Raw genomic sequence first — 26,764 nt, 5'->3', positions numbered from 1 at the left:
TTTTTTTTTTTTTTATTTTAAACAAAAGGCACTTTATTTGCAGGGTTCTTGGTTAGATTTACCTGAGAGCGACCCGTGCTGCCTCCTGCGAGTGGCTTCATGTGACGGGAGCTGCTGTGGGGATGGGGCCCCATGGCTGGGGCTCCCAGGAAAGGTGTCCGTGGTTTATTTCGGTCTCACACCACAAAACCCAGCACCAGTCACTCATGTGGGCCTCTCCGAGAGGTCCTTTAGCGTGGTTGTGTGGGTGTAGGCACCCACCACGTGCACGCAGAACCTGAATGACGCTGGCGTGAGGTCTCCCTGCTGCCCTCCTTGTACAGGCAGAGTGCCTTAGTCTGGATTAGACAATTACCTCATGGTTTTCTCTCTGCTGTCCTACTGCTGCAGAAGATTTAGATCCCGTTTGTCAGCCTCGGTTCTCTCTTTGGGCCCGAAAGGAATTTTGGCAGAAAGGGAATTGATGGGGAGGAGTGAGGAGGGCTGCGAGGAGAGGAGCCCGTCCTGGGGCATGCAGAAAGACAGCGCAGGGGTGCTGGAAGGGAAGGAGGGCCCGGCTTTGTGTTGTGGGAAGAACAGGGATTTGGAGTTGTTGTTTTTCTCCTTTCTTTTCCACCTTCATCAACAATGCCTCTCCCCCCCAGTGCTCCTGATCCCTCTGCTATAAAGCAGAGATTTCTCTTCTGGCGTCACCGCGCGTCTTCCAGTGATTTCAGGGAGCTTTGGGAAAGGCTTTTAACGAGGAATTTAGAGCTCAGCTGTCTTCGTGCATCACCAGCACATTTTCCTGAATTGAGCTCACGCCAGTGCATGCGTGACTTTTATCAAGTTTGGCAGGAAGTCTGCGGCCCTGGAACATGTTCTGGATGCAGGTATCCTGCGCGCCGCGCTGCTGGAGCACGCCGGCTGCTCGCACAGCCAAACCAGCAAAGCTGCAGCAAGCCGAGCCATCTCTGCAGCAGCAGGCGAGGAATGCGACCAGGACAAGGCTGCAGTTACTGAGTTTGCAAATGAAGCTTCTCGGTTAGTTTCTTCTTGTGTTTTTCTTCCCCTTTTTTATTTTTTTATTATTTTTTTTTGTTGTTGGTGACATTTGGAAGTGCAATTTTGCATCTCCCCCCTGCCCAGGCTTCCCGCCTGCAGCTCCCGAAGCAGGTTGCAGCTCGATCCCCCCCCAGGGCAGAGGGGGAACTGGCTGCAATTGCTGGCTGCAGATGCAAACACTTGCTGAGCTGCTGCTAGCAGTTACAGGCAGTTGGCAGTTCCCCTGCTAGTATAAACTCTGGCGGAGAGTTATTACTGCCCCTTCCCACTTCTCAGCCTGCAGGAAGTGGGATTTCAGCACAGTAAAACTCTTGGTGTGTCATCCCCCCGCGCCAGGACTTTGCAGCTCTTTTCATTCTCCAGGAGTTCCCAAAGCTAGGTGGGAAAAGTCATCTTTCCCATCATCTTCCTAGTGAAAGAAGCTTTCGTTTCTGGTAGCGGCTGTCCCGCTCAGCAGCAAGTTCAGTTCAGCCTGGTGACTTTGACACGCATTGTTCTGGCCAGCATTGTCTTATTTGTTTAGATAAATTGCATTTGTCTTTGGTAGGAATTGTAAATGATAAGGTTTCCTCCAGGAACCTGGGTGTTGCTGTTGACTTAATGTAGTATCACGAGAAGATCATGCTATGTGCTTTCTGCTTCTTAAAAAACTGAGCTTGAAAATATTAAATAAAGCACTTTCTCTTGTGTTATATGTGTGTTAAGTAGATGAATGCAAAACTGATCAGTTTCACGTCTTTTTTTTTTCTAACAAATATGGAAATAACTCCTATGTGAAGCGGGGTGCTAATTTGTCTGCCCCTCGTGTAGAGTTTCCTGAGCTCTTCAGAGAGTTGAGAAATGTGAGTTATCATTGCTAGATTTCCTCTTCCTGTAAAGGCATGGCATTTGGCTGACATGCTGTGAAACATGTACCAGTTATCAGCGTGTTTTCAGTTTGAAGGGTCGTTCAAAAATTCCTTTTCCCAAGTCCACTGGGAAAGCATTTGCGGAGACCACGCATGCCAGGAGGATCTGTCACGACAGCGTGTTCTGCGTTTCTGCTTAGAGCCCTTGCCGAGAGACTATTGAAATATTAATAGCATTCTGCTTAGTGAGCAATCACATTGCAGCCGTGCAGTCCGTATATCCTTCCCCTGTTCCCAAAACACATGTGGTTTGGATGTCTTTCATATATTTTAATACAGAGTGGCTGGCTGAGTGGCCCGTGTTCCCCCAAAGGAGCCAAAACTCAATTCATAAATCAAGAAAATAGAGGCCTATAAGGCAATTTACCATTCAGGCTATTGTGAAGGAGGGTGATTTAAAATGTTACAGTGGGCTGAAAAAAAAAAAGAACCCAAAGCAGTGATTGAAAGGTTTGAAATGACCGAGTTAATGTGACAACTCTGGTTTTCCTCTGTTGGGCTTGATGGCAAAGGTGATGGTGCGCAGTTAATGTGTTGCTGCCGAGCTCGGTGATACCTGTTTGCGGGGCTCGCGTTGAAATGAAGAGTGAGAGATCATTTATTTAATAGACAGCATCAAAGCATGAGTTTCTGATGAAGCGAGTTAGGTGTTAAACACTTCTCAGGTGAACCATTTACTTATGTAATTATCTCTCATTTACATTATAATAAATGTTTCTCCAGGGAGTTTAGCCAATCATGAAATGCAATTAATTTTCAAATGCTCTTCAGCAACAATTGACACTCCAGAGACCGAACTCCCTCGGCTGTGTGTACGTTTTTAAACTCTCCAGTTAAAGCGAAGCCATTTCAGCTTGTTGATCGTATATTTTTAGATTTTCTTTTTTTTTTTTTTTTTTTAATGCCGTGTTTCATACTTGCCTTTCACTAGAGGAATGGAGTGCTGGGCTTGATGCCTGGGTGGTTTAGGTCTGATATCTCCCCTCAGGTCCCTGAGCACTGGCGAGGTTCAGGATGCTGGTCCTCAAATTAAGCCTGGACTCTTCACTCACTTTGGTGCAGACGAATGCTCTTTTGGTTTCCGTCGCTGGCTCTGAATGCTGTATGACACTGGCTGGGGCACGCAGCCCGTGTTTTGCTGTTCTCTGTGTGTAAAACAGCAGCAGCATGAAAATAAAACCTCCCCTCTCAGGTGTATGTGGAGACGTCTGGGTGGAAGGGCCTGGCTGGTGACCAGGCCGCATCCCGCAGCGCAGTCAGCTCATGCTGCTTAAGTTTGCTTAATTCACTTTCTAACCTGAGTGTTGTTACAGTCACTTCTCTCCTAAGTCTTATTAACGCACTGATAAGATAAAATAATCTGGAGAATTCCTTCTACACCTGTACTTGGTCCAACGGCTTGGAAAGCTGTCCAAGCATGGATTAATTCTCTCACGACATTCCCTTTTCAGATGAACTGCTGTGCTTGGAGAGGGGACCTCCATTTGAAGGGAGCCGGCTTTTTAAAAGCCAAAAGGAACAAAATGATGTTGTTAGCCCTCGTCTGCTCCAAACGGACGTGTTTCTGCATGCTGCCTCCACATTTTCTGGCATTGAGCATTAGGCCCCAGTGCGGATATTTGTCCGGGGATGGGTGGGCTTGGGGTGCGCGGCCTTCACAGATTCAGGGCGAAGGCACATCCCACATCTCTGGAAGCTAAAGAGGAGGAGCTTTTATCCTTTCACACTGGCAAAATCCCATGTAGGAAAGCTCTCACCACTGCTAGGCTCTCCTCAGAGCGAACAAATAAAATCACTTTTGTTGGATACATCTGTTTTCCTGAGGCTTTCTTGTCAGCCTGGGGGGAGGAGGAAAGGATACTTCATTTACAGCTGTTGCTCTCTGACTGAGTTCAGTGCAATATCTGTAAATACATCTTTAGGCATCAGGCACATTTCCATTTATTTAGAAGTGTGATAGATTGTATGGTATGGGAACGAATAACTCACAAATTCCTGTACTCCATTGTTTTGCCTTGATGTACACACACAGCTCAAAATGAGTCCGCATCTGCTGTTAGACCACCCTGCTGCTTCCAGCAGAATGCCAGCATTTATCTGACGGTCAGATTTTGTTCCTCCCTGCTTTAAACCTCTAAACATAAGAGACCAGAGCGTGACCTGTTGTGGGAGGCAGTTACCCCTGGTCTGCTGGGGGCCTTCTGTGGTGTTCTTGGAGCCTCACCCCATGGGGTTTGGGTCCAAGCTCCTCGAGCTGTTGGTGTGTTCCCTCAAAATACCTGGGGGGGGGTCCCTGGAGGGTTTCGGGCAGCATGAGCTTGGTAAGCACCTCCACACAGATCACAGTCAGTCAGGTCATCATGTTGATCTAAACCATTTTGTAATCCTCTACAATCTGGGTTTAGAGACTGTCATTAGTGTCACAAATAAAAGCTTGTGACTTCTTTAGTTCTCGGGATAAAAGAAGGCACGTACTTTCAGAGAATTACACATGAAAGTAAAGCACGTAAGCATCCAGGAGTTGAGGATGGTTACGCTGCTTTTCAAGAGTGAGTCCCGAATTCACAAGATTGCAGGAGAGAAATGGATTGATTTTATATTTGCAGCTGACATGTGCCTGAAGGAGAAACAGAGAGAAACTAGGAGGAAAAGGGGTGGAAAAGTTGTTGTTGTTGTTGTTTTCTTTAAATCTTTTTCTCTCAGTAACTTGAAAGAAATCTATTTTATTGATTTATTTTTTTTTTAAAACTGACCTCTGAGGGAAAACCCTTTTTGCCCACATCTCAGATTTAGAGATAGAAACGGTTGGAAAGGTACTTCAGAGTTGTCTTTTCTCACAAACTGTTTTCTAAGATTGTGAAAAGCCTCTTTGCAATGATACCGGAAGACACAAAGCAGTTTCAGCTACTTTTAGCTTTCCAGTTTGTGTTAACCAACCCGGTAACTGATACCTGCCCCTTACGGACAACCAGCAGCTCCCAGCCTGCAGTGCTGAGAGGAAAATCCAGGCAGGTGTGGGAAGGACGGCGTGCACCTCTGGGACAGATGCTCTGGTTTGGCACAGGCTCTGTGGGGAAATCGGTTATCTCCAACCACCATCCCAGTCCTAAAATTCTGCTTTTTGGGTTTCTGTCTGCAGTTACCTGAAGGAGTTCCGCACGGAGCAGTGCCCTCTCTTCGTGCAGCACAAGTGCACTCAGCACCGGCCCTACACTTGCTTCCACTGGCACTTTGTCAACCAGCGTCGTCGCAGATCTATCCGCCGCCGGGATGGTACATTTAACTACAGCCCTGACATTTACTGTACCAAGTATGACGAGACCACAGGAATCTGCCCAGAAGGAGATGAGTGAGTAAAGACTGCACCCTGCTTTTCAGGCATTAGGCTTTTGGGATGGGTCCAGTGATGATTCCAGCCAGGTCTTGTAGAGATGAGGCAAGTCAGCAGCAAAGCAGCTGTGTAGCGTACGTAACATGAGAACAGATGTAAAAACTGTAGTAGCAATCCCTGTACTCCAGGCCTGCTGCAGAGATGATACCAAAGTTGATGGGAATTCAGCTTTCATGTATTTTTAGCAAAGCTGGTGTGAAAAACAGCTAGCTGACAAATGGACTTAAAGAGATTCTTCCTCTAAGTCCCTAATTGTCAAATTATAGCTTTTGTTCAGTAGCTTTATAGCTCAGTTTTTAACAGATTGCTGAAAGAGTAGGAATTTTGTCCTCAATCTGTCCCTGAATTATCCAGACCCAGCTTTTTGAATCATACTCATTACTTGCCAGTTTGTTTTGTCTTCGTGAACTTTTAAGAAGCCAGTGGGGAAAGGTCAGGGATCTGGAATAAGGCAACAGGAGGAAGAGTTTGTTTTGTTGGGTTTTCCCTCCTTGTGACTGTGGTAAGTTTAAGTGAGAGATGCAAGTGTTTCTGCTGTGTTTGTGGCAGGTTCCTGCTGTTAATGGGTTAACACAGCAATATGACTTCACCCACGTGACAGATATGGAAGAATAAATAGTGTAGCCAAACCATGGTCAAATATAGAGAGTGTTTTATATAGAGATGCTATAGAAAGATGGAATTTCAGTTCCCTTTCTTTGTGCCAGTATAAACACACATAGAAAAATGCTATTTATTGGGAAAACAATATTTTTTTGTCCGATTAAGTAAAGATCTTGTGGCTGCAGCAGAATGGACTAAATCCCTAGCCTGAAGCCTCTGTTTCAATACTTTTCTTCCTTCTTATAAGAGAACTGGAAGGGATTAGAAAAATAAGACATGTGGGGCCTTTGGCTTCTAGATCACTGTCTCATATCTGGCTCAAATTCAACAAATGAAAACTGCTGCTATCTCAAAATCCTGCTGATTTGTATTTTTAGCTAAACACTGCAACGCATAAACTTCACTGATTCTATCATGTTCTTTTTATATTTCCCGGTGTAGATTATTCTTTTTTCTGCCTAAGAGGGGAAACAAAACATCAATTAAAATGTTAGAGTCGTAATTCTCCTTTCTTGTCCTGTGCTCTGCATAAAGGATGCATCTGGCTATAGATAGACAGTCGCAGCCCTGTAGGAGGAAAGGCTGTTACCAGCAGGAAACAGTAACAGCACGAAGTCTAGATGGGGAAATGGTTTGTGCCATGTGATGTCCCTTCAATCATGGCTAGTATATCAGAATGCCTCGACAGTGTCCTTGCTCTTTTCCAGATCCCTGGCAGTCAGTAGGGTAGAATAATAAGCTGCTGCTGGCTTAATAATTCAGTTGTCTGTTTTGAAGGGAAACTACTAAATACTGTGCAGTGACAGGTTTAAGGGTTCTTCGTAATGTTGGAAGGCACAATAGGAGAAGGAGAGTTAGCAAAAGTGTTGCCAACAGCATCCTATATTGGCAAGGTGTCTCCTGATGGTGTTGAGTCTGTGTGACTAAACTGTGGCGGTTCTTCCCCTTCTTCTGTACCCCAGATGCCCCTTCTTGCACAGAACTACTGGAGACACAGAGAGGAGGTATCACTTGCGCTACTACAAAACTGGAATCTGCATCCATGAGACAGACTCCAAGGGAAACTGCACAAAGAACGGAGTCCACTGTGCTTTTGCTCACGGGCCCCATGATCTGCGCTCTCCGGTGTATGACATCAGGTTAGTAGGGCTTGGGGCTCTGTATGAAAAGGGTAATTTCTGGGACCATACTGCTTCAGAGTGAAATGCTTGGTGTTGGAGTGATGATGATGTATCCATTCCTAATAAGGCAGATCTACAAAATCTCCAGGGAGGATACTCAAAACGGGGCAGGGAGGGAGCACACTTTAAGCTAGTTGTGATGTGGGAACTGGTGGGGGCGTCAAAATAGTGCATCCGGAATTGTCAGAGGATGAAGAGCAGGTATTGCAGTTACTGTTTGACTAAGGATATTCTTATAGTAAAAGAAAGTATGAATGAAATGCACCCACTTAAGAATTGTTGCATGGTATGTCACAGTTTTTATAAGCATTTATCTGTCTCCACCTGCTCAATCTGTCTGTTGTTCACTTGATTTTGTCCACCAAGGGAGCTTCAGGCCATGGAAGCTTTGCAGAATGGTCAGACTACATCAGAAGGTGGCATAGAGGGTCAGTCTGCAGTTGCTGCTAGCCATGCTATGATAGAAAAAATACTCAGCGAGGAGCCAAGGTGGCAAGGTGAGTGTCGATTAAGCTCTGCAGGACTGGGAAGGTCTGGTGCTTGTGGAGTGCATGCTCCTGTTAAAAACCTTTGTGTAATAAATAGAGATCATGGTAACTAACTGGTTGTGTCTCTTGCAGATACAACGTATGTGTTGGGAAATTACAAGACAGAGCAATGTAAGAAACCCCCCCGCCTCTGTCGCCAGGGTTATGCCTGTCCCTACTACCACAATAGCAAAGACAGAAGAAGAAGCCCAAGAAAACACAAATACAGGTAATCCTGGGCCTGGGTCTTCTGTTTCCCAGCTGAGTTGAGTGGTGAGGTGTATTAGAAGCCTGTAAGGAGGAAGGATTTAAGATTTTCTCTGCTAGATAGTTTTTTAGTGTGCCTCTAAGGCCTTTACTGACAGATATGATGGACTGTTATTTCCATCGAGGAGATGGGGTAACAAATAAACAGGGAGTTCTGCTTTATAGAGGAACCAGTGTCTCTAATAAATAACTGTTGCTAAATAGTGTTACAACTGGTTTTATGGTAAACAGGATCTGCTTCTGTCTTCCCCTTCTCAAATAAACTCTCGCTTTAAAAAGCAGTGCAAGAAAAGAAAAAAATCCCCATCTAGAAAAAACTCTCAGAGCAGTGTTTTCATGGGTAAGGGATTCAGAATCACCAGGCTGCTTGTTGTATGTGAGCGGTGATGGGGATCGTGAGGCACAGTGTGACCTGTACTGTAGCTGGACATGCATTCCTAACCGGCTGCTAAAGACTGCTATTGAGGCACCAGGGTGTTCTCCTCGCTCAGCTGTCCCTGGATTTTTCGGCATGCTGCGTCTCCCTGAACGAGTTTATCCAAGTTATAGGCCCTCATTTCCTCTAACACAACAGAGCTTTTGTTGTGATCTCAGTGGGGTTTTTCCTTAGTTCCCTTTTGAAAAACATAAGAGCAGATCAGAAAGCCAGGAGAGAAAATACAGTGGATGTTCTCACTTCCCTTCCCCGCCCCCAGCATTCACAGAAATTTTTGAATCGATACTGAAGTTCTGTATTTAAAAAAAAACAAAAAAATCCAAGGAATATTAATCCCAACCCCTCCAGGAGAAACAGGAACACTAAGTCAGTCTTCAGGCAGCAGCCACGTGCTTTCTGCCCGTCTGGGTACTTTGGGGAAGGGAAGAGGTGAAAGCTTCTCTCCTCCTGATCCCTTCTTGCTTCTGTGTTGCTTCCCCACCCCCAGCTGATGTGGCTGCCTCTTCTGTGCAGGCATCTGCTGCTGCTGCTGTCTGCTTCCCTCTGCTGTTGTTTTGGGGAATGGATAAGAGCATAAAGAGCAGAGGAAGGAGGTCACAGCAAACATTCAAAGTTGGGAAACGGAAGTGTTCCCAGCTGGGAGAAAGAAAATGGGCTTGCCTTTTCCCCAGTGACCTGACTGCCTCTGTCCCACATGGCCACACTACAACCCTGGAAACATACCACTGAAAGGGTATTATGTGTTTTAGGATTAGCCAATTAACTTGTTAGCTTTCTATGAATGTACCATTCCAAAAGAGAAAACAGACCTTGCATCTCTGACACTAATCACATCAGCTGCTAATATTGCTGAGTTACGTTGGCTCAGGTTGTATTAGGTTTCAGACAGAGAACTAAGCCATGCTGCTTCCATGGGGAAACTGGGAGAGGGGGAGGAAGAAGCAATAGCAGCACTGTGGGGGCTGAGGAAGCAGCAGTCAACCAAAGGGATTGTACAGCTGGGAAGGGAGGGGGGGCAGCTGCGCCTGGTTCCCAACTGAAAAAGCAAAGCTCAAAACACATTTGTGCATCTGATGCAGTCTGCTGCTCCCTTATTTCCACAGATCTTCGCCGTGTCCCAGTGTGAAACATGGAGATGAGTGGGGAGATCCTACCAAGTGTGAAAATGGAGACTCGTGCCAATACTGCCACACTCGCACAGAGCAGCAGTTCCATCCAGAGGTACAGTAACCTGCTCTGACAGTTTGGTAGCTGACTAGAAAAGCAAATGAATTCCTGGTTTATGTGATACATTCATGTGCCAGCTGGGAGAGTCTGTGTGCTGCTTGCGGTGTGGTCCTGGGATACAGAGGGTATAAATACCCACAAATTGGTGCTACAAGCTGCCAAACTCTTAGATTGAGCATGTGCAGAGCATTCCTGTATCCTTGCAGAAAGTGTAATTAAGACTTTGTCCTAGTCTGCTTCGTGTTACAGTGCTGAAAATCTTTGTTGGGCCTGTATCAGCAAAGTAGCCATTGTCACCAAACTGGGGTGGAAGGGAAATAATCAATTTCTTACAACCGTTGTCAACAGTTTGTCATTTTCCTTGAAAACATGGCTGTAGCTTTCTGGGCTGTTACCTACCAACTGTTTCCTACCCTTTAGCACTTTTGTCATCCATGGAGCTCCCAGTGAGACTGAGGGAGTTGATGGCAAACTGGTAACCTTTGGGAGCTGACTGTGATGGGGGTGTTCTTTGCGTGAGCTTAACTGTAATGGGCATATTCTGGGGTTTCTGTAGCTGTAGTGGGTCACCCTGAAACCTGCTGGCCTTTTTGCCTTCTATCTGTGTTTCTATCTTATCATTGAGTCGCTTTATAGTACTTTTGTACCTGGGCTGCCAGTCACTGTTTTTTCCTGTTCATGTCTGGTTATTTTTTTTCCCATCCTTAGATCTACAAATCCACCAAGTGCAATGATATGCAGCAGTCTGGCAGCTGTCCCCGAGGACCCTTCTGTGCCTTTGCACATGTAGAACGTACGTGGGCTGCTCCTCTCATCTTTCATGGATGTTTGAAATTGAAGCTATGGAGAGAGTCTGGCCAGAACAGATAGCTTAAAATAGCTTAAAATATAGGGCCACAAAGAGCTTATGTGAAAGATTTTCAGAAACAAAGTATTAACTTCGATAATTTCTGTAAAACTGTGCTAGTGAGAGGTGTTAACAGAGCTGAAGGCAGTAGGCAGTCCCATTGCACTGTCCCTCGAAGCGTTTTTCCCTCTGTCTTTCACTTGCTCAGTTCTCCATATGTTGAGTTAGGAGAATGAACAGAGTGAGAGCTGCTCGTCTTCTGTACGTAGATGAACAGTTCATAGCTAAGTTGCAAACTGGTTTAATTTTTAAAAGCTGATGATAAAGTTGCAGGTTATAGATAACACATTGATCTGTTCTACAAATTAAATAACATTTTACTATTTATATTTTGCATAAAGTTTAAACCTTCAGGTTGGTGAAGAAAAATATGCGGCTTTTTGTCCACTGTTCCTCAAATCTGCTTTTCTTACTAGCTCCTTGATTTATAGAGCATTATTTTAATCCACTCATAGGTAATGGTTACCTCCCAAGTCCTATGGCTCATACTTTTGCACTCCAGTCTCATTGTTGAATTTGCAGTAATTAGAGCAGGTTACATATAAGTCAGTAGATTGGCTCTGATACTGCCTTGCTTCATGGCCTTGAGCACATCTCTTTGTTATTTGATTATCCTTTGTGAATGGTGGAATTAGTAATTGCTGCCTTTGTCAAAGAATGGTGAGAGTACATTCCCTACAGTTTACAGAGCTCCTTTATAGGAAGCCTGGTAGACAAGCAGTAATTACAGCAAAGGCTCTGGGCTATAGTGGCCCAAAACACAATAATGCAACTGCACAGTTTGATGCTGCAAGCTCAAGAGAGAATGAAATCTTGATAGACAAACAGCGTTTTGCAAAGTCCCTCATCTATAACACAGTATTTTTGTTTAGGAGAGGCCGTATTCGTAACAAGGTAACTGTACTTGATACTATGAAAAAGCCAGAATAACATTCTGTGGCTAGCTAGGTCACTCAGTCCTGGTTATTTCTTGTGCAATCTTATGGAATTGTGTATATATAGAGATAGATAGATATGTATATTTTTAAGTCCTTTTTTTTTTTTTTATTAAGGTGAGCACTGAGGACCTAATTAACTTGAAATAACACGAGTACATTTGTTGTACATGCTCTTAGCATGAGTTTTGCTGATTATTAACAAGAAACGTGTAGAAATCAGTATGTTAAAGGTATTGCAAGTATGGTGCCTGTCGTGTAGATCTTGTAAAGATGCTGAGCTGTATTACATGAAAGACTACAAGTCTGCAGCATCTCTACTCCACCTTCCAAGTCAATGACACTTTCTTTTTGTGTGGTTGACAGCTGTACGCCTTTCTATGTATGTTACTTTCTTTTGGTAATGGTTTCTACTGCGAGCAGATGGGAACTTATCTCCCTCAGCTAATTATAACGCACCCATCAACTTTGTGCCTAGCAAAGAAGGAAGCCCTGCTTAGTTCAAGACAGCTGAATGAATAACACACAATTCATGCGAGGAAGATAATTTTGGAGCAGTGTTAACAGACTAATGAGCAGCACAGTGTACAAGTGGTGACAGTAATAACATAAGGAATATTAGATTAAAAAGTAGCTATTTGCCAGATCAGGTTGCTCCTTGCTTTTGTGCTGCTTATAAGTAGGTGTTTGTGGAATATTTCTTCTCTCAATAATATCCATTCTGTTCATAAACATCTTGTGGCCCATTGCAATTGTACAGCTTTGAGTAATGCTCCATGTGCTTGTATTTCTTTCAGAGCCTCCTCTCAATGAAGATTTACAGCAATCCTCGGCTGTGTCTAGCCCTACCCAGACAGGCCCTGTGATGTATATGCCATCAGCAGCTGGTGATTCTGTTCCAGTCAGCCCTTCCAGCCCACATGCTCCGGACCTTAGCAATGTATGTAGCCCTGTGAGGAGGCCTCGTATGTGCTTTCTAAAGCTGTTCTTCCTTCTCTAAGAAGAGAAATCTTAAAGTATCCAGAGACACACAGGATATGACGTTCTTCTTTTAGATACCAGCTCCATGCTTTGTAGAGGGATCTGTTTGTTTGGCACATACAGTTCAGTGGTTTTAGCATCGTCATTTCACCTATAAAATTTCTAAGCCTTCCTTTCTGCACAAAGCTTGTTGATGTACTTTCAGGAAAGTGCAGTAACCCTGTACATGCAGTCCAGTGCCTTCATGTCTGGAGGTGCATATCAGGCTCAGTTTCCCAAGTACTCCTTAAAGGCTGTGAGCCAACACAATCTAAAGTACATAACTACAATCGAGTTTGTTTACATACGTAAACGCAGAGGCTTAGCCTGCGCATGTCGTGTGTTTCATTATAGGATATCCTTGTTTCCCTCCCTCTCTTCCTTCTGGATATAGCTGAACACTGCAATATGTTTAAATAATGCCCCAGAGTATTGGTAGTACTTCTGGTTGTACACACAAGAACGAAGATCTTCAAATGCTGAATGGAAACACACAGAAAGATGATAAGCCTATGGAATGCTAGACCACTTCATTTTTTTTAGTTCTTGAAGTCTTTCCTGTTTGCACTACTGTTGACAAAGTGTATAACCTTTTCAAAGGGTTGGTCAAGGTTTTGAGAAAGTAAAATAGCGTGAGTTTAACTGGCTTCAAACTGGTCAGGATGAAGTGAACTCATTTAGGACCTCTGTTTTATCCTATTTGTAAAGAGAAACTGGTAGTTTGATTTTTCCTAGTGCCAAAGCCAACCAACAGTTCATAGTTCTGCTGAATTTGATTGCAACTAGAATTCCAAACAGATCTTGGAAAGACTGAACATAGTATTTTCTCTTGGTAAATAACACTGTAGAAAGAAGTAAAAAACAGAAGCCCTTTATCCTACAAGTATATCACCCAAATGCTCTACTGCAACAAAATTAACGATCTCTTCCACTTAATAGCCCATTTAGGTCTTTTTCTATCTCAAGCTTTTTATTCTTTTAAACAGTCTCTTTACTAATCTTTGGATGCAAGCCACAAGGCAACACATGTCTTTCTGTGACTTCATCACTCCACAGGGCATCTGCATGTAGCTTGCAAACAAATATGGCTTTGCTGGTGATCATTTTACATGATGAATTAATCAAAGAAAAAGGTCCCTCTAGCAGCCAGCCTCACGTGGCGTGTTCTGTTTTGTATTTGTACTGTAGGTGTGGAGTAAAGCAGGAACTCTGCCAACTAGCCCCACCTCCACCACAGTGAGTAGTAACTTTCCGACTGTAGGGAAGCGCGGACAGCAGAATGTCTGTATAAAAACTAAATCAAAACATTGTAGGATGTTCCCTCTTCCTAATGCAAACCCAAACTGTGCCACGTTTGAATCTGTGGTATCAGTAATTGTCTAAATGTTGTTTGAAACACAGCCATGCTTGCCAGTGCAGGCAAATAACTGATAATAATCCCAGAGAAATGGGATGTCTGCACTCATCCACGTAGGCGCTTTCTCTAAAACTCCTCTTAATCTCCTTTGCTGCTGTCTGTGGCTTCATCTCCAGTGCAAAACTAGACTTGTTGCATGTGGTTGTGATCCCTGATTACAGTCCAAAGAACAGAATTTGGAAATCCCTTTTTTAATGCAGCTGTTGATACTTGAGTAGTGTCTGCATTAAAACTTCCAGATTTCCAACTGAAAAACAAAAAAATGCAGCATTACATATAGCTTAAATATTCTTGGTTGTTCTGACTGCCATAATACCTTTCCAGGTTTCACACTACTCCTCAGAGCACAGATAGGATCCATATCACACAACTGTCTAAGGAAAGTGAGGAGGGTTTTGGTCCGGTTTGGAAACTGTCACATCTAAGGCCTCAGAGTAAATGTTTTTAGAGCTGTAGGTTGGCTTTTATAAGATTGCACTCCAGTACAAAGTGTTGGCAATAAAACCATAACTGTGGGACTGTGTATATCCAGTATCTATGGGAGCTTTTCCCTGTTTTTTAGCTCCTGTTTACTGGAAGCCTGTATGCTTGTGTTGACTGTCAGTACAATTGATGCCCACAAAGAAGTGATTGAGCTGTTCCCTGCGATGCTTTTCTTCTTCGACTTGGTGCTGCTGTACTTTTCTGACTCTTGTTCCTTCTATTAGATTCTTTGTAGGAACAGCAGTCTCGGAAGCCCATCTAATATATGTGGGTCTCCTCCTGGCGCAATTGGAAAGCCACACAGCTTGGAGAGCATTGGTTTTCCTCCAGATTCAGTAACGGCAGCCGGCAGCTACAAGAAAGCACCGGGGTTTGAGCGAGAAGATCAGGTGGGGGCCGAGTATTTGAAGAGTTTCAAATGCCAGGTTAGTAGGAAACGCTGGCTGGAAGAGTTGGGGGGATGAAGAAGATTGAGAAATTGCCTGGTTTAGATTGAATGTACTTTTAATTTTCAAGGAACAAAAGGAGAAAGCACTATTCTCAGTAGCAGTTCTCAGACCTGTGCTGTTGCTTTCAGTGTCTGTTCCAGTCTCTTCCATCTTACATCTGTTCCTGTCTGGTTAGCTGTCATCACGCACTCAGTTTGTAGAAGTTAAGCTGCAGCTTGTTTCCATAATCCGTGACGACTTCTGTCCTGTCTTGACCCTGGCAATCTTCCCACATATCACTTCTTGCTCCTTCTGTTTTCATATTTAGGCCCTTGCCAAGAGTTAGTTTCTTTTTTGCTATATTGTCTTATGGCAACTCATCCTTCCTTCTCTGTTCTCACTCCGAACTCTAACCTTCATCTCCATAACTTGTTTTATCTTCTGTTTTCAGCATTCATTTCCCTGATGTGTCAAAAATGCCATGTTAGTTGTCTCTTGCTTCTATGGCTGTATTCTTCTGATCCTTGATGCTCTCTTTTCCTTGGCTTCTGTCATAAATTTAAATTCCTCATTCTCGTTTGAAGATCTCTTATCCAACCCACATCTCTAATGACATTCCCTCTTATCCCTTTTGGATTTCCCAGTCTTGCCTAGCTGCTTCCTTAGTTGTCTCCTTCTTGATGTCACGCCTTGTACCAACAGCTCCCTAAGCCCCAATCTCTTCCGTGTCTTCTGCCACGTTAGCTTTTCCACAGACAACTTCTTTCTGTGAATTTCCTTTCTTGATGTTACAGTTAACTATTTTCTCTGCACCATCCAGCCCAAGTCAGCCGTGTCCAACCCAGAGGAGGGGTTAGCTACTTTTATGAAGAGCTGCCTGCAGAAATGTTTCCTACAAACTAACTTAAAAAAAAAGTCTATGTTGCTCGAAAACAGAGATAAGAAGCAATACTTTTCTCAGCCTGGCTTCACTTAAACTCTTGTCTGTAATATTGAGAAGTTAGTCTTAATAAGCTTATTGCTGTGTTAGTATTGCACTGCTGTGAGAAAACAGTGGAAATATCCTGTCCAAACAAGATCCTGCAGAAAGTAGTTGAATTTAGAAGCAGACTGTGGGTTTTCTTGTATTTATTTTTCCAACTTTGGGAAAATATGATCAATCTTTGCAGTAGGACCAGTCTCGAGGACTGCTTAGTCGAATTAAAATGATTTAGTGACACTTACAGATTACGCTATATACGTGTAGGCTTTCTTGTAAATGCTTCCATTGTTTGGCTTAACGTGCCATGTGGCTTAGGAAATGGCAAATTGATGCAATGCATCCTTGGGGGTAAAGTGCAGAGCATGCTGTGATCCTGGCACTACTTGTGGGCACAACAGCTTGTAGCAGTTGTGCAGAAACAAAAGGAGAAACATGTGCTCGTTCTGTTGCCTCTGCTGCAAAGGAGGAGTGAACCCAAAGCTGAAGGACCGAGAGAACCCCTGTTTCCTGCCAGCAGAGGCAGGGTGCCAGGGAGGCCCAGCTTTGGAGAAAATGGGCAGCAAGCCTAAGCCAAGGAGAAAGAGGATGGAGCTTGAATGGAGCCTTTAAAAAGAGGGCCAGACGATGAGCCTTTATGTCTGAGGTCCAGGCTGTGCTACAAAGATACTGTATTCAGGTAGCTTCTTATTCATGTGGCTTTAATTAAGTAAAAAACTGTGTTAAATGACTGGAATAAATGCCTGTTAACACAGAGACAGAAGTAATCACAGTTGCCTTATGCTGGGCTTCTAAAGACAAAATTAGGTGTCTCATAAGTGTCCCGATTTAATTTTGTTTCAATCTATAATTACTTAATCTTCTGTAATTCCCTTTGGCTGCAGTGGGCACCGGAGATCCTCGTGTATGCTGTAAATTAGGCCAGTCATTAGGCACTTAACTTTGTTCACTCATATTTGGAAATGTAAGAGACGCTCTGGCTCAGCCCTGCAGTCGGGTTGTAATTTTTTCCTTGGTCGTCTTAGTACAAATAACTTCTATCTTATTAGAATGAAAAATGTGTTAATAGATTCCACATCGCTTGTGGTAAGGCTGAGCCAGCACTTAGGGCTAAAAATACTTTTCCGAAGTCCCGAAAGATTTAGCAAGCTGGAAAATGCTGGCTGTGCTGGGAGGAGTTGTGTGCCACGACCAGGAGGTGTTTCTGTGTCCTGACACAGCGTCCAGCAGGCTTGTTCCGTCCTGGTCATACAACATTCAGTTTCATTCATAATTTATGCCCTCTGTTTTTCTTTCCTGACTGCAACAACGTGAGCTGGAGAATTTCAGCGTGCCCTTTGAATTCCTGTGTTGATGGACGGCCCTTTTTTATGTTAGTCAGAGCTAAAGGAGACTGGCTCAGTGGTCACAACTGGTTTGCTCCATTTTTACACTCATGTTGCTTGATGAATGCAAGGCGGTGAGAATTGGGACAAACTCAGAAATGTGCTCACTTTTTCTTTTATTTAAAGGAGGGAAATAAAAAAGCTTCCAGTAAGACTTAGCAGCACCAGAGCCAGCCACACTGGCAGGAAGCCTCCAGTGAGGGGGGTACAGCTGCATCTGTGCCTTCACTTCAGCTGCTGACGTCTGTTGATAGCACATCTTGTGTTCAGCTGAGTGTCAAGCAGGGTAGGGATGTGCTGGATAATCTAGCAGGCGTGTTATCAGACACACACAGATGCACGAATGTAGCGCATCCAGGGCACACAAAGGAAGACAAGCCTGGGAGCGGTTCAGGAGCAGTTTTGCTGTATGTAAACACGCTGTAGGTTGTTCAGAGAAGCATGAGAGAACGGTACCTGCTGCAGAAGGATCTCTGCAGCCGTATCTCAGCTGCCTGTTTGCCAGGCTTTGACTACCCCCCCCGCCACGGGCGTACAGTCAAGTAGAGAAAATGATTTAATCCTGTAAAACAAGGGACGAATTCTTCTGCTTCTCTTTCGCCTGTCTGGTTATGTCATACCTTCCCAGCAATCATTTATCTTTTTCATGAGGCTGTCTAAACCAGAAAGTCACGGCGTATCACTCAGGTCAGCGTGGCGTCTCGTGCCCTGCTGTTGTGCATCGTGCTTGAAACGCCCCTGCAGGGATGGTGGCTGCCTGCGCTCGTGATAAAAACGAGTGAGCAGACTTTATGCCCGGACCACAGCTCTGATTCAGATGGAGAGGGCTGGAGGAGGTTGGTAAACAAGCAGACCTGACTCCAAGCAGTTGTTTAGCCCCCTTTCCATGCACAAAGGGTGCGAGTTGATCCCCCCGTGCCTTGCTATTGCACACGTAGCAGCATGGGAGGAGCAGAGCACAGGCTGCAGACCAGATTGTTATACACGGACGGGATCATGAGACCACTTCCTTCCCTGCTCTGGTTGTTGTAGCTCAGAATTGACTATGTCTATGTCAAGAGGGCTGAAATCTGTTAAGGACACGGTGCTGCGAGGTCCTTACGCTGATTTTTTCAGGCTGGATAGTGGAAATCTAAATATATGTTGGCATTCATGCAATTTTGCAATTCCAGCCAGCATTGACCTCAGTCATGTTTTATAGCTCTGAGGCCTCTGTTTTAAGGGATGGGGGAGGGATTTTTTAAAAATAGTTTTAGATGGTTTTGCGTTTAAAACTGGCCAGTTATCTCTTTATTTTTGTTCATGACAAATTAAAGGAATTTGATGAGATTATCCAGATCCTTCCCCATAAAATGATGTTCTCTGTAATAGTACATCTGTTCCGTTCTTCTACAAACTGTGCAAACCTAGCTGGGAGCTTGAAAAGTTTGAGGGAAGTGAGCATCTGCATATTTTATTTTCCCAAAGCTGCAAAACAGTTACATAATTTAAAATTATAGTGTATTTCTCACTGCTTGTTTTTATTTATTTATTTATTTTAGATACTAGTAGGGCTGATGAGTTATTTATAGCAAGGCAAAATAAGTCATGTTTGGTCTAGTTTCTTAAGATGTCCTTTGTGCCAGCAGAGACTGTAGCAACGCTGAAGGCCTGTGTAATGGTGACAAGTCTGTGCATAACCCTGAGGGTGATGTCTTGATATATAGAAAGCAGATTAGTTGGGGTGTTCTCAGTTTGCTGTGCTCTCCTGCTGTGAATTCTAGTATGTAAGGCTGTAAGAGAGGAGGGGACTGTTTCCCATGGCCTCTCCAAAGCCAGTGCTCAGCCATTTTTAATTTTGCTGCTAATCCCCCTGCTTATCTTTTTGTTTGTTTGTTTATTTACTGTAGCAAGCAAAAATGAAGTCCCATTCACTGGAACACAGGAGCCAGGAGCAACCTTTGTTACAACCCAAACAGGTATGGCACTACTGGCAAGGCTCTGAACCTAGCTTAGTGCTCACGCTACCACAAATGAGGACACGAGATCTCTGTAGATCCAGACCACTCTGCAGGGAGCAAATTATAGCCCAGACACCATGAGGGATGCTCAGCTCCAGGGATTATTTTATGAAGATGGGGTTATTTGCTGGAGGGGTTATTTGAGAATGGCTAGGCCTGTGTCAGTTCAGGACAAATTCATGGGCCTGGACACAGCAGTGTCAGAGAATGTCTCCAAATTACAGAAAATAGAGCTGGAATGGTTCTTTGGAGTCATCTCAGTTCAAGGATTCAGCAAAGAGAATTTAATATCAGGTTCTAAGTCATGTGCTGAACTAAGTCTGAATGAGTGATTATGTGACCCGTGCCTATGATTGCATGCAACCTGTGGGTTACAAGAGTTAATTCAGGGCAGCCTGAAGGCTGTTTGTAATACTGGAGGGAAAAAAAAAAAAGTCAGCAGAAATTAAAGAAAAGCTGTTAATCTCTCCCCCACCCCCAGCCCAGTAGTAGCACCAACCATCTGTCAGGTTGGAAGCAGCCAGGAGCAGGTTTGTTGCTGATCATTGGCTCGTTCCTGCATGTTGTCAAAGGGATTTTTCTACACAGACATCTTATTTTGTACCTCTTTCCTTTTTCAAAACTCTTGTTTCAGGACATACTGGGTATTCTCCCAGTGGGGAGCCCGCTGACATCCAGCATCTCCTCCAGTATCACCTCCAGTCTGGCTGCAACACCACCGAGCCCTGCTGGCACCAGCAGCATACCAGGCATGAATGCCAATGCCCTTCCTTTCTACCCAACCAGTGACACCGTTGAGTCCGTCATAGGTAACTTTGCCATTTTCACTTACATTAGTAGGGCTTCCTCAGACGTGAATCACCAGGTACGAGAACTGGGATTAGCGTGGGTGTTCCAGTGAACTCCAATTTTTCATCTGTGTCAGTGTGGGCAGACTCCTGAGCCTGTGGGCTTTTTCTGCGACTAGGATGCATCTGATGTTTTCTGCAGGTTATTAGAGGTGAAATTCACCTAGAGGACCAACAGCAGGCCAAAGGCCTCTGTGCCATTTATCCAGAACGTCAGGTGGTGTAAAGGGCTTTAGTTTTAGGTTTGTCAAAGTGACAAAAAAAAAAATATTTGGAGCAGGCAGGAAATCATCAAGACGTTTTCCCACAGCTACGACCCCATATTCTAAATGACAATTTTATAGGAAGGGCCGCCACCAGGTAGCTGGCAAGGTCTTGCCCTTCACAGGTTGTGGGACAGAGGCTGTAAGATAAAAGAGAACGGGAGAGTTCGTAGCGGGGAATCACTCCTTTTAGCTAGATACACCTTTTTTGGTCACCTGTTTTTTGATCTAACATTTCTGAGGTGATCTCATTCATTTGTTAAAAACAGTAATAGAAATGAGTGGGCATATGTGGGATGGAACTATTATTGATCAAGGTTAGTGACGAGGCATGTTCAAGTAGATATAACATTTGCAGGCATTCATAAGCTTTCTTTATTTTGTCTTATCGTTGAACCTCAGAGATGTTTTTGAAGTGTTCCCTTCTGCTGGTATTCCTTTTCCAAGTGGCTCTTCAACGAAGTAGGGACAAAGCACAAGCCAGACCCAGACATGTCATAAGCCAGCGTTACTGCGTGTTATGGACAGACTTGGAAGAGCTATTTGGGGAAGACTTATGGGAACTGCTGTTATTTCATCAGACTTTTTTTTTTTTTTTTTTTAATATAGCGTTTGGGAATGCTTTGAGACAAAGAAATCAGATCAGGTAAAAGAACCTGAACTGAAAAGCTGCCCATGACACTTCTGCCAAACTGTTTTACAGCAGCATTGCACAGGATGGAGAGTAGGGCAGTGCAGACTGGCAAACAGAGAACGAAGGCTCCTCTGCATGTAGGCTCTTTGGGCCATCCTATCTCTTGAAGTTGTTGGTCCTTTATAACATAATTGGTACCTCTGTGTCTGGCAGAGTCTGCCTTGGATGACCTGGACCTGAATGAATTCGGAGTGGCTGCCCTGGAGAAGACATTTGACAGCAGCACAGTGCCCCACACGAGTGGCATCATGATAGGTACATGAAAGCAACAGAGCTTTCTTTATCTTCTGCCAAGCAGTGTTGCCCAGTCACCTCAGTGGAGCCAGCCCAACCAAGCTCTAAAACCAGTCCTAAAATACCGTTGGTTAAAACAGCCGTTATAACAAACTCTGGCAACCGCTGAGCATCTTTCAAGGGAAAGCTTGCCCTTATTGACTAGCAGGGCTGAGTTCTTGCCATTGGGCCCAGGTGTCCTGGGGATGTTTCTTGAGACTGAATGGGACTTGATTTTATTTATTTATTTATTTCCAAGTGTGTAAGTAGACTCTAGAAGGTATTTGATACCTTTAAAACCAAGCCAAAGCGTAACAATTTGCATCTCGAGCAGAAAACTCTCCTTAGTAGTAACAGGAAACTCAGTGACCTGGTAATGCTATCCATCTGTCAGTCATCACGGCCTGCTGGTTTGATTCCTGTAGTGTCTGTCTCATCTTTAAGGCTTGGAGGTAGGCTGAGGCCTCTTCTACCTGTCTCTAGGGAGTGTCCAGAGGAAAATGAAACGTCTCCTAGCTTTTTAGAAGTGCCTGTAGTTTCTGGTTACCCTTGTTCTGTAAGACAGGTTGTGATTTGGAGCTAACTTCCATTGTCTGAAGGTTTCCAAGGGAGCTGCTCTGCCTGGAGCTGTATAGAGGTGTGGAAGGAACCCTAAAGAATATCACTTCCACTGCCCTGCCAAAAATAAGAGTCCGGTCAGAGAGCTTATTGTGCATGTCTGCTGGGAGCCCTGCTTCTGCCACTACCCATCTGCAGGGCTTGGAGATCCTCCACACTTTTCCCTCTTTTTCCGTCGGGTCTCGGTGTTTTCTGGTGGTCTTCTAAGAAGGAAGATCAGAAGAGAAGTGAGGAGCAGGGCTGGGATCTTCCTTGGTCTGTGCGTGGCAGGCAGACTGACCTCTTGTGTAAGGGAAGCGTGGTATCTTTGGAGGTTAGGTTTGATTATTTTTAATTACTGGTAGATCCAAGCACTCACACAGGTCTAAAGCTAGTCACCGATTTTCAGTAGTTCAGGTCGTGACCTGGCCCAGTGTGACAGTCTTCTTATTACAGGTTGTTTAGAAGCGTTAAAGGTAGAGGAACGTGCTGTAAAAGTGAATTTTCCGTTACAAAGTATTTCACCAGATACCAAATTCATCTTCTCTAGACTGACAGGGCCTGAAGCTTGCTCAGAAAACCTTTCGTTGCTTTGGCCAATGAAAGGAAGTAGGCCGTTGAACTCTGGAGGGTCTTAACCTACGTGGCTCGTGGGACAGCAGCTTCAGTGCTCCTCCTTAAGGCTTAGAGGGGGAATCCAGCACGGTGAGAAGTGGAGGGGATCCTCAGGGGCTTAGGAGAGAGGGAAGCTAACGCCTTCTGCTCTGAACTCCTGCGCTGTGCCCTGGCCCATACTTCGCAGTCATACATAGCCATTCTCTGTGTGTTCTTTGTCCAGGTGGGAGTTTGCTGCAGAGTTCTGCTCCTGTAAATATCCCCGGCTCCCTTGGAAGCTCTGCCTCCTTTCACTCTGCCTCTCCTTCTCCACCGGTCAGCCTCTCATCGCATTTCCTCCATCAGCCCCAGGGACACTTAAGCCAATCAGAAAACACATTCCTGGGGACATCAGCTTCTCACGGATCATTAGGTAAATGCACAGTGTGTGTGTCCCATGTACATGCCTGTCTGTGCCATGTAAGTATTTCCTTTTAAGTTAGCTTTGATTTTAATGTGTTATTTCACTGCTGCCATTTATAGCTCTTCTTCCCATGAGAAGAGCAACAGTACTAAAGCTGCTTTACCAAAAATCACCTGATAACTCGAGAGCAAAGGAGCAATTCCCTCTGTTCCTCATGTTTCCGGACTGAGAAAAAGGGCCTTGCTCTGATGATGCCGTTTGGGAAAAAGAGCTTTGTCCTTTCAAACCCCTACTGCTGTGCTGAGACTTTACTTTTATATAAAATTCAGAGTTGGTTCCTCAGTTGTGTTTGAGGTGGGGATTGCAGTTTGCTGTTGGGACTGGACTGCTCCTAGGATAGGTTGGCTTTTGGGAGCTATAAAGCCAGCTTAGTTCATTGTACTTGTCCAGCTATGTCCCCTTTGCTCCTTTTTCTTTCCCCTCTCTCGAGGATCCGTTTCCTGTATGAGAGAATGTGAAGGGAAGGGAACAGAGGTTACTTTGGAGCTTCAGCTGTATTGGGCAGAACTGGGAACCGAGGGAACAAATCCATTTAATTATCCAGATGTTGGGTTACCTTGAGAAATGTTTATGCTTAAGGCTACAGTGACACTTGCTCTGCTGATTTCTGTTTTTAAATAATAGTTCTTTTTATTGATGTAGAAGTCCATGCTTCGATTTTATATACACTTTAATCTCTAATATCCAGCTTCAAAACACTTAACCATTTTATTATGTTGTAATCTACTGTTGCATGCACTTCTCTGTGTAACTGCATCCCTTGTTTGCACAGGCCAAAGCCACGCTTCCAGGCCTTGTGATTGCTATTTTGCTTTAACAGCTTTTACAATCACAGTAATAAGAAAAGACACATCAGAGGGCATCTCTGCTATTAATTAGTGTTGAGGCTGGCTGTTCGTTCCAGTTTCAGTAAGAAAAGGGAAACTTGCTAATAAGGTCTGCTTTTAATTTCAGGAAAAAATGAGTTATTAAGCAGTTTATTTGCGTAAAATAGGCATAGTCGGGACAAATATAAAACCAAAGAAATGCAGGATTTTTTCAAATGCATTCAAATATTTTGTTTTCAAGAAAAATAAGATATTTTCTTGGAATGCAACAAAAACATTTTTGCCAAGGTTTTGATAAGGTTTTAAAAATTATAACCTGGCAGTTGGAGCTCTGGAATCTGTTCCATGTGACTCACTGAATGCATGCAAGTTGATGTGTAGTTATTGCTTGTAGGTATTGCTGTTTAGTTGAAAATACGTAGTCCTGGGATGGTTCCCACTGTGCTAGATGCTGTGTGTACAGAGAAGGCATTTGTGACTACAGGGACTTCATATTTTAGGTACGTAGTGAGAGCAGCAGGTGGAAAGAGGGAGTAAAAAGAAACAATGAGATTAGTTTGGGCAGTGTTATGGCAGAATTTGTGGCTTGCCAGCATCCTGCGTAGTGCTAGCCTCCCTTTCAACTCAGCCAGAGTTTTAAAAGCAAAATGTGAGTTGGGGTTGCACTAAAACTTCTTGCTCTCAAATGAGTGCACTTCTGAGCAGCTGAAATGGATCAATGGTAAGTGGCTTGAGCCAGTGAAGAGCCCTCGCTGCTCTGCTAAATGACTTGTTTGTGCAGCTAAGTCCATAGTCAAGACAAGTTACTGGTTTTCAGCTGCTCCCTCGAGGCTGTTTGTGTCTTGGCTGGCACTAAAGGGGACGTAAGTTGTGTCAGTTTTCAGTGAGAGGCTGTTGGCCCTAGGGCTTGCTTGCAAACACAGTCAGTTTGGCTTCTGGAAGATGACAGTTATCAGTTGCAACGAGATTTAGGAATGTCCGCACCCAGTGGTAAGCACCAGTAAATAAAAACGACTCCTCCGTCAGGCTGGGGGGTGTCTGTGCGTATGAGGCCGTAGCGCTCAGCTCCGTCTGGAGATGAGTTTTTCCTACCAGTTCTCCCCTGAGTACAAACCGTGGATTCTTATTTTGAGTGAACATATTTTTTGTCATTAAAAGAGTACAAACCTTAGAGGCAGCCAAGACTCCGAGGCTGGCGTCAGCCTAAAGAGCCAGCTTTGTTTACAGCTGATTTTCTGTTGCTTTGTCTCCCAAGCCTTGAAGTTCTTCCTGAAGAGAGGAATGATTTGAACGTGCTAAAATAAGGAAGTGGCTAGTTGATCTTTCCACGGTGCCAGTCACTGATTGCATGCTACAACTCTGCAAGGGATGAAGCTGATGTGCATACTGCTGCTTCCACTTCTTCCTTTAGAAACAGGGCTTTCCAGTTCTGATCCTTGCATACACGGACAGTAGTGACATTGGAGCGTTTTAGTCTGGCCGTCTGGGAAGTGAGACTCAGAAAAGCTCCAAGCTGAGGAGACAAAAAGAGAAGTAAAGGCCCTACACACATTTTCTTAGGGTATAGTCAGCTCTCTATGAGAAGGGGGATTCAAGCTGGTAGTCAACTTGACTGTAAAGTCGATGCTTCTAAAAACCACCTGGTTCAAAAATTGCTTCGTCTGTTCCTTGGATTTTCTGTATATTATAAAAGAGGCCTACTGGTGTGAAACTTCCCCTATAAAGTCCCTCTATGGGTCCTGGGGATGAAATAAATCTTCTCATTCCTATATACGCATTTTTGAATCCTGGACTTCACAGGGGTAGGGAGGAAATGGGGGAATTGCCAGCACCTGTGACATAACCCTCTCTATTTCCCTGTGAAACAGGTTTAAATGGGATGAACAGCAGCATATGGGAACACTTTGCTTCGGGGAGTTTTTCGCCCAGTACCTCACCTGCATTTCTGTCAGGTCCAGGTGCTGCGGAGCTGGCACGACTACGACAAGAACTGGATGAAGCCAACGGCACAATAAAGCAGTGGGAAGAGTCTTGGAAACAAGCCAAGCAGGTACTTGGGCAACTCCTGAGAAGCGAGATTAAGGAGGGTAAGGGAGTAGGAGGGGTGTCAGCCTTTAAACAGGAGCTTACCAGAGGCTGAGGTGATGAGGAAAGCTGCAGGTTTGACCAGCAGATTCTCTTAAGTGTTCTTATTCTTTCTCCCCCCTTCGGAGAGACTGAAGCGATTTGTTTTATGTGTTCAGATGCTGCAAGTGCAAGGCCAGGTGTCATAACAGATGCACTGAAGTGCTTGGCAGTCTCTTAGAGTGGCGATTGACTTAGATCCGTGACAATTTAATGTTATGCAAATTTCATCCCCTTAGCTGCCTAAACCAAATCTGTAGCCTGCAGCCCAACTGGATGGGGTACCCAGAATGAGCAGCACTTTGAAGTGGAGTTCCAAGGATGTTTGGGAATTTGGGAACAGGGCAGATTAGACAGAATACACTCCTGGTGAGGAGCATGTAGAAAAAATGAGTATTTTTGCCTAGGATTCTCTCCTGGATGCTGACAGAGTTTTCAAACTGCTGTTACTCTCTTTGTTGGAATTCGTAGGCTTGTGATGCTTGGAAAAAGGAGGCAGAGGAAGCAAATGATCGCGCCAACACAGCTAACATGGAATGTGAACTGGCTCGGGAGCAGAGGGAAGCCTTGGAGCTGCAAGTGAAGAAACTGCAGGAGGAGCTGGAGAGGATCCACACGGGCCAGGACCCTCAGTTTCTGCGCTCCTTCTCTGACCTGGAAGCTCTCTCGCTCTCTTCACTTTACACCCTCCAGAAACAGTTGCGGGCAAACCTGGAGAAAGTCGATAAGGTGAGTGCCAGGGATTTGCAGAGCAGGGCCTTGCTGCCTCCGCTCCTACAGATAGCAGCTCTTTTTCTTTTTGTTAATACAGTCAGAAATCAGCAGCCTAACAAAGCAATTCTATGTGGAGGTAGCCAAAGTGAGTTCTAGCCACCTTAAAGGAAAACATCTGCCTCTTCCCTGTACCTAAAGTACAGAGTTT

General features: G+C 44.4%; 1 protein-coding gene across 7 annotated transcripts in view; it reads left to right on the top strand.

Moving 5' to 3' along the window:
• UNK (unk zinc finger) overlaps positions 1-26,764 on the top strand; it is a 42,816-nt gene that overhangs the window by 11,999 nt on the left and 4,053 nt on the right. The window contains exons 2-16 of one of the 7 annotated variants that reach the window (XM_072025873.1): positions 5,092-5,301; positions 6,909-7,085; positions 7,494-7,624; positions 7,748-7,883; positions 9,461-9,578; positions 10,293-10,377; positions 12,224-12,366; positions 13,635-13,682; positions 14,571-14,771; positions 19,028-19,096; positions 19,773-19,947; positions 21,097-21,198; positions 22,652-22,840; positions 25,671-25,768; positions 26,314-26,571. In XM_072025873.1, the coding sequence (XP_071881974.1) occupies positions 5,092-5,301; positions 6,909-7,085; positions 7,494-7,624; positions 7,748-7,883; positions 9,461-9,578; positions 10,293-10,377; positions 12,224-12,366; positions 13,635-13,682; positions 14,571-14,771; positions 19,028-19,096; positions 19,773-19,947; positions 21,097-21,198; positions 22,652-22,840; positions 25,671-25,768; positions 26,314-26,571 (2,140 nt within the window). Of the gene's footprint in view, positions 1-5,091; positions 5,302-6,908; positions 7,086-7,493; positions 7,625-7,747; positions 7,884-9,460; positions 9,579-10,292; positions 10,378-12,223; positions 12,367-13,634; positions 13,683-14,570; positions 14,772-19,027; positions 19,097-19,772; positions 19,948-21,096; positions 21,199-22,651; positions 22,841-25,586; positions 25,769-26,313; positions 26,572-26,764 lie in introns of all 7 variants that reach the window. The other 6 variants (XM_072025872.1, XM_027471301.3, XM_072025875.1 and 3 more) reach the window with 6 other exon arrangements.

Source organism: Anas platyrhynchos, chromosome 19 (genome assembly GCF_047663525.1).
Source record: "Anas platyrhynchos isolate ZD024472 breed Pekin duck chromosome 19, IASCAAS_PekinDuck_T2T, whole genome shotgun sequence".
NCBI classification, from domain to species: Eukaryota; Metazoa; Chordata; class Aves; order Anseriformes; family Anatidae; genus Anas; species Anas platyrhynchos.
The sequence above is the reverse complement of the archived record's forward strand: the minus strand, read 5'-3'. Positions and strand labels throughout refer to the sequence as shown.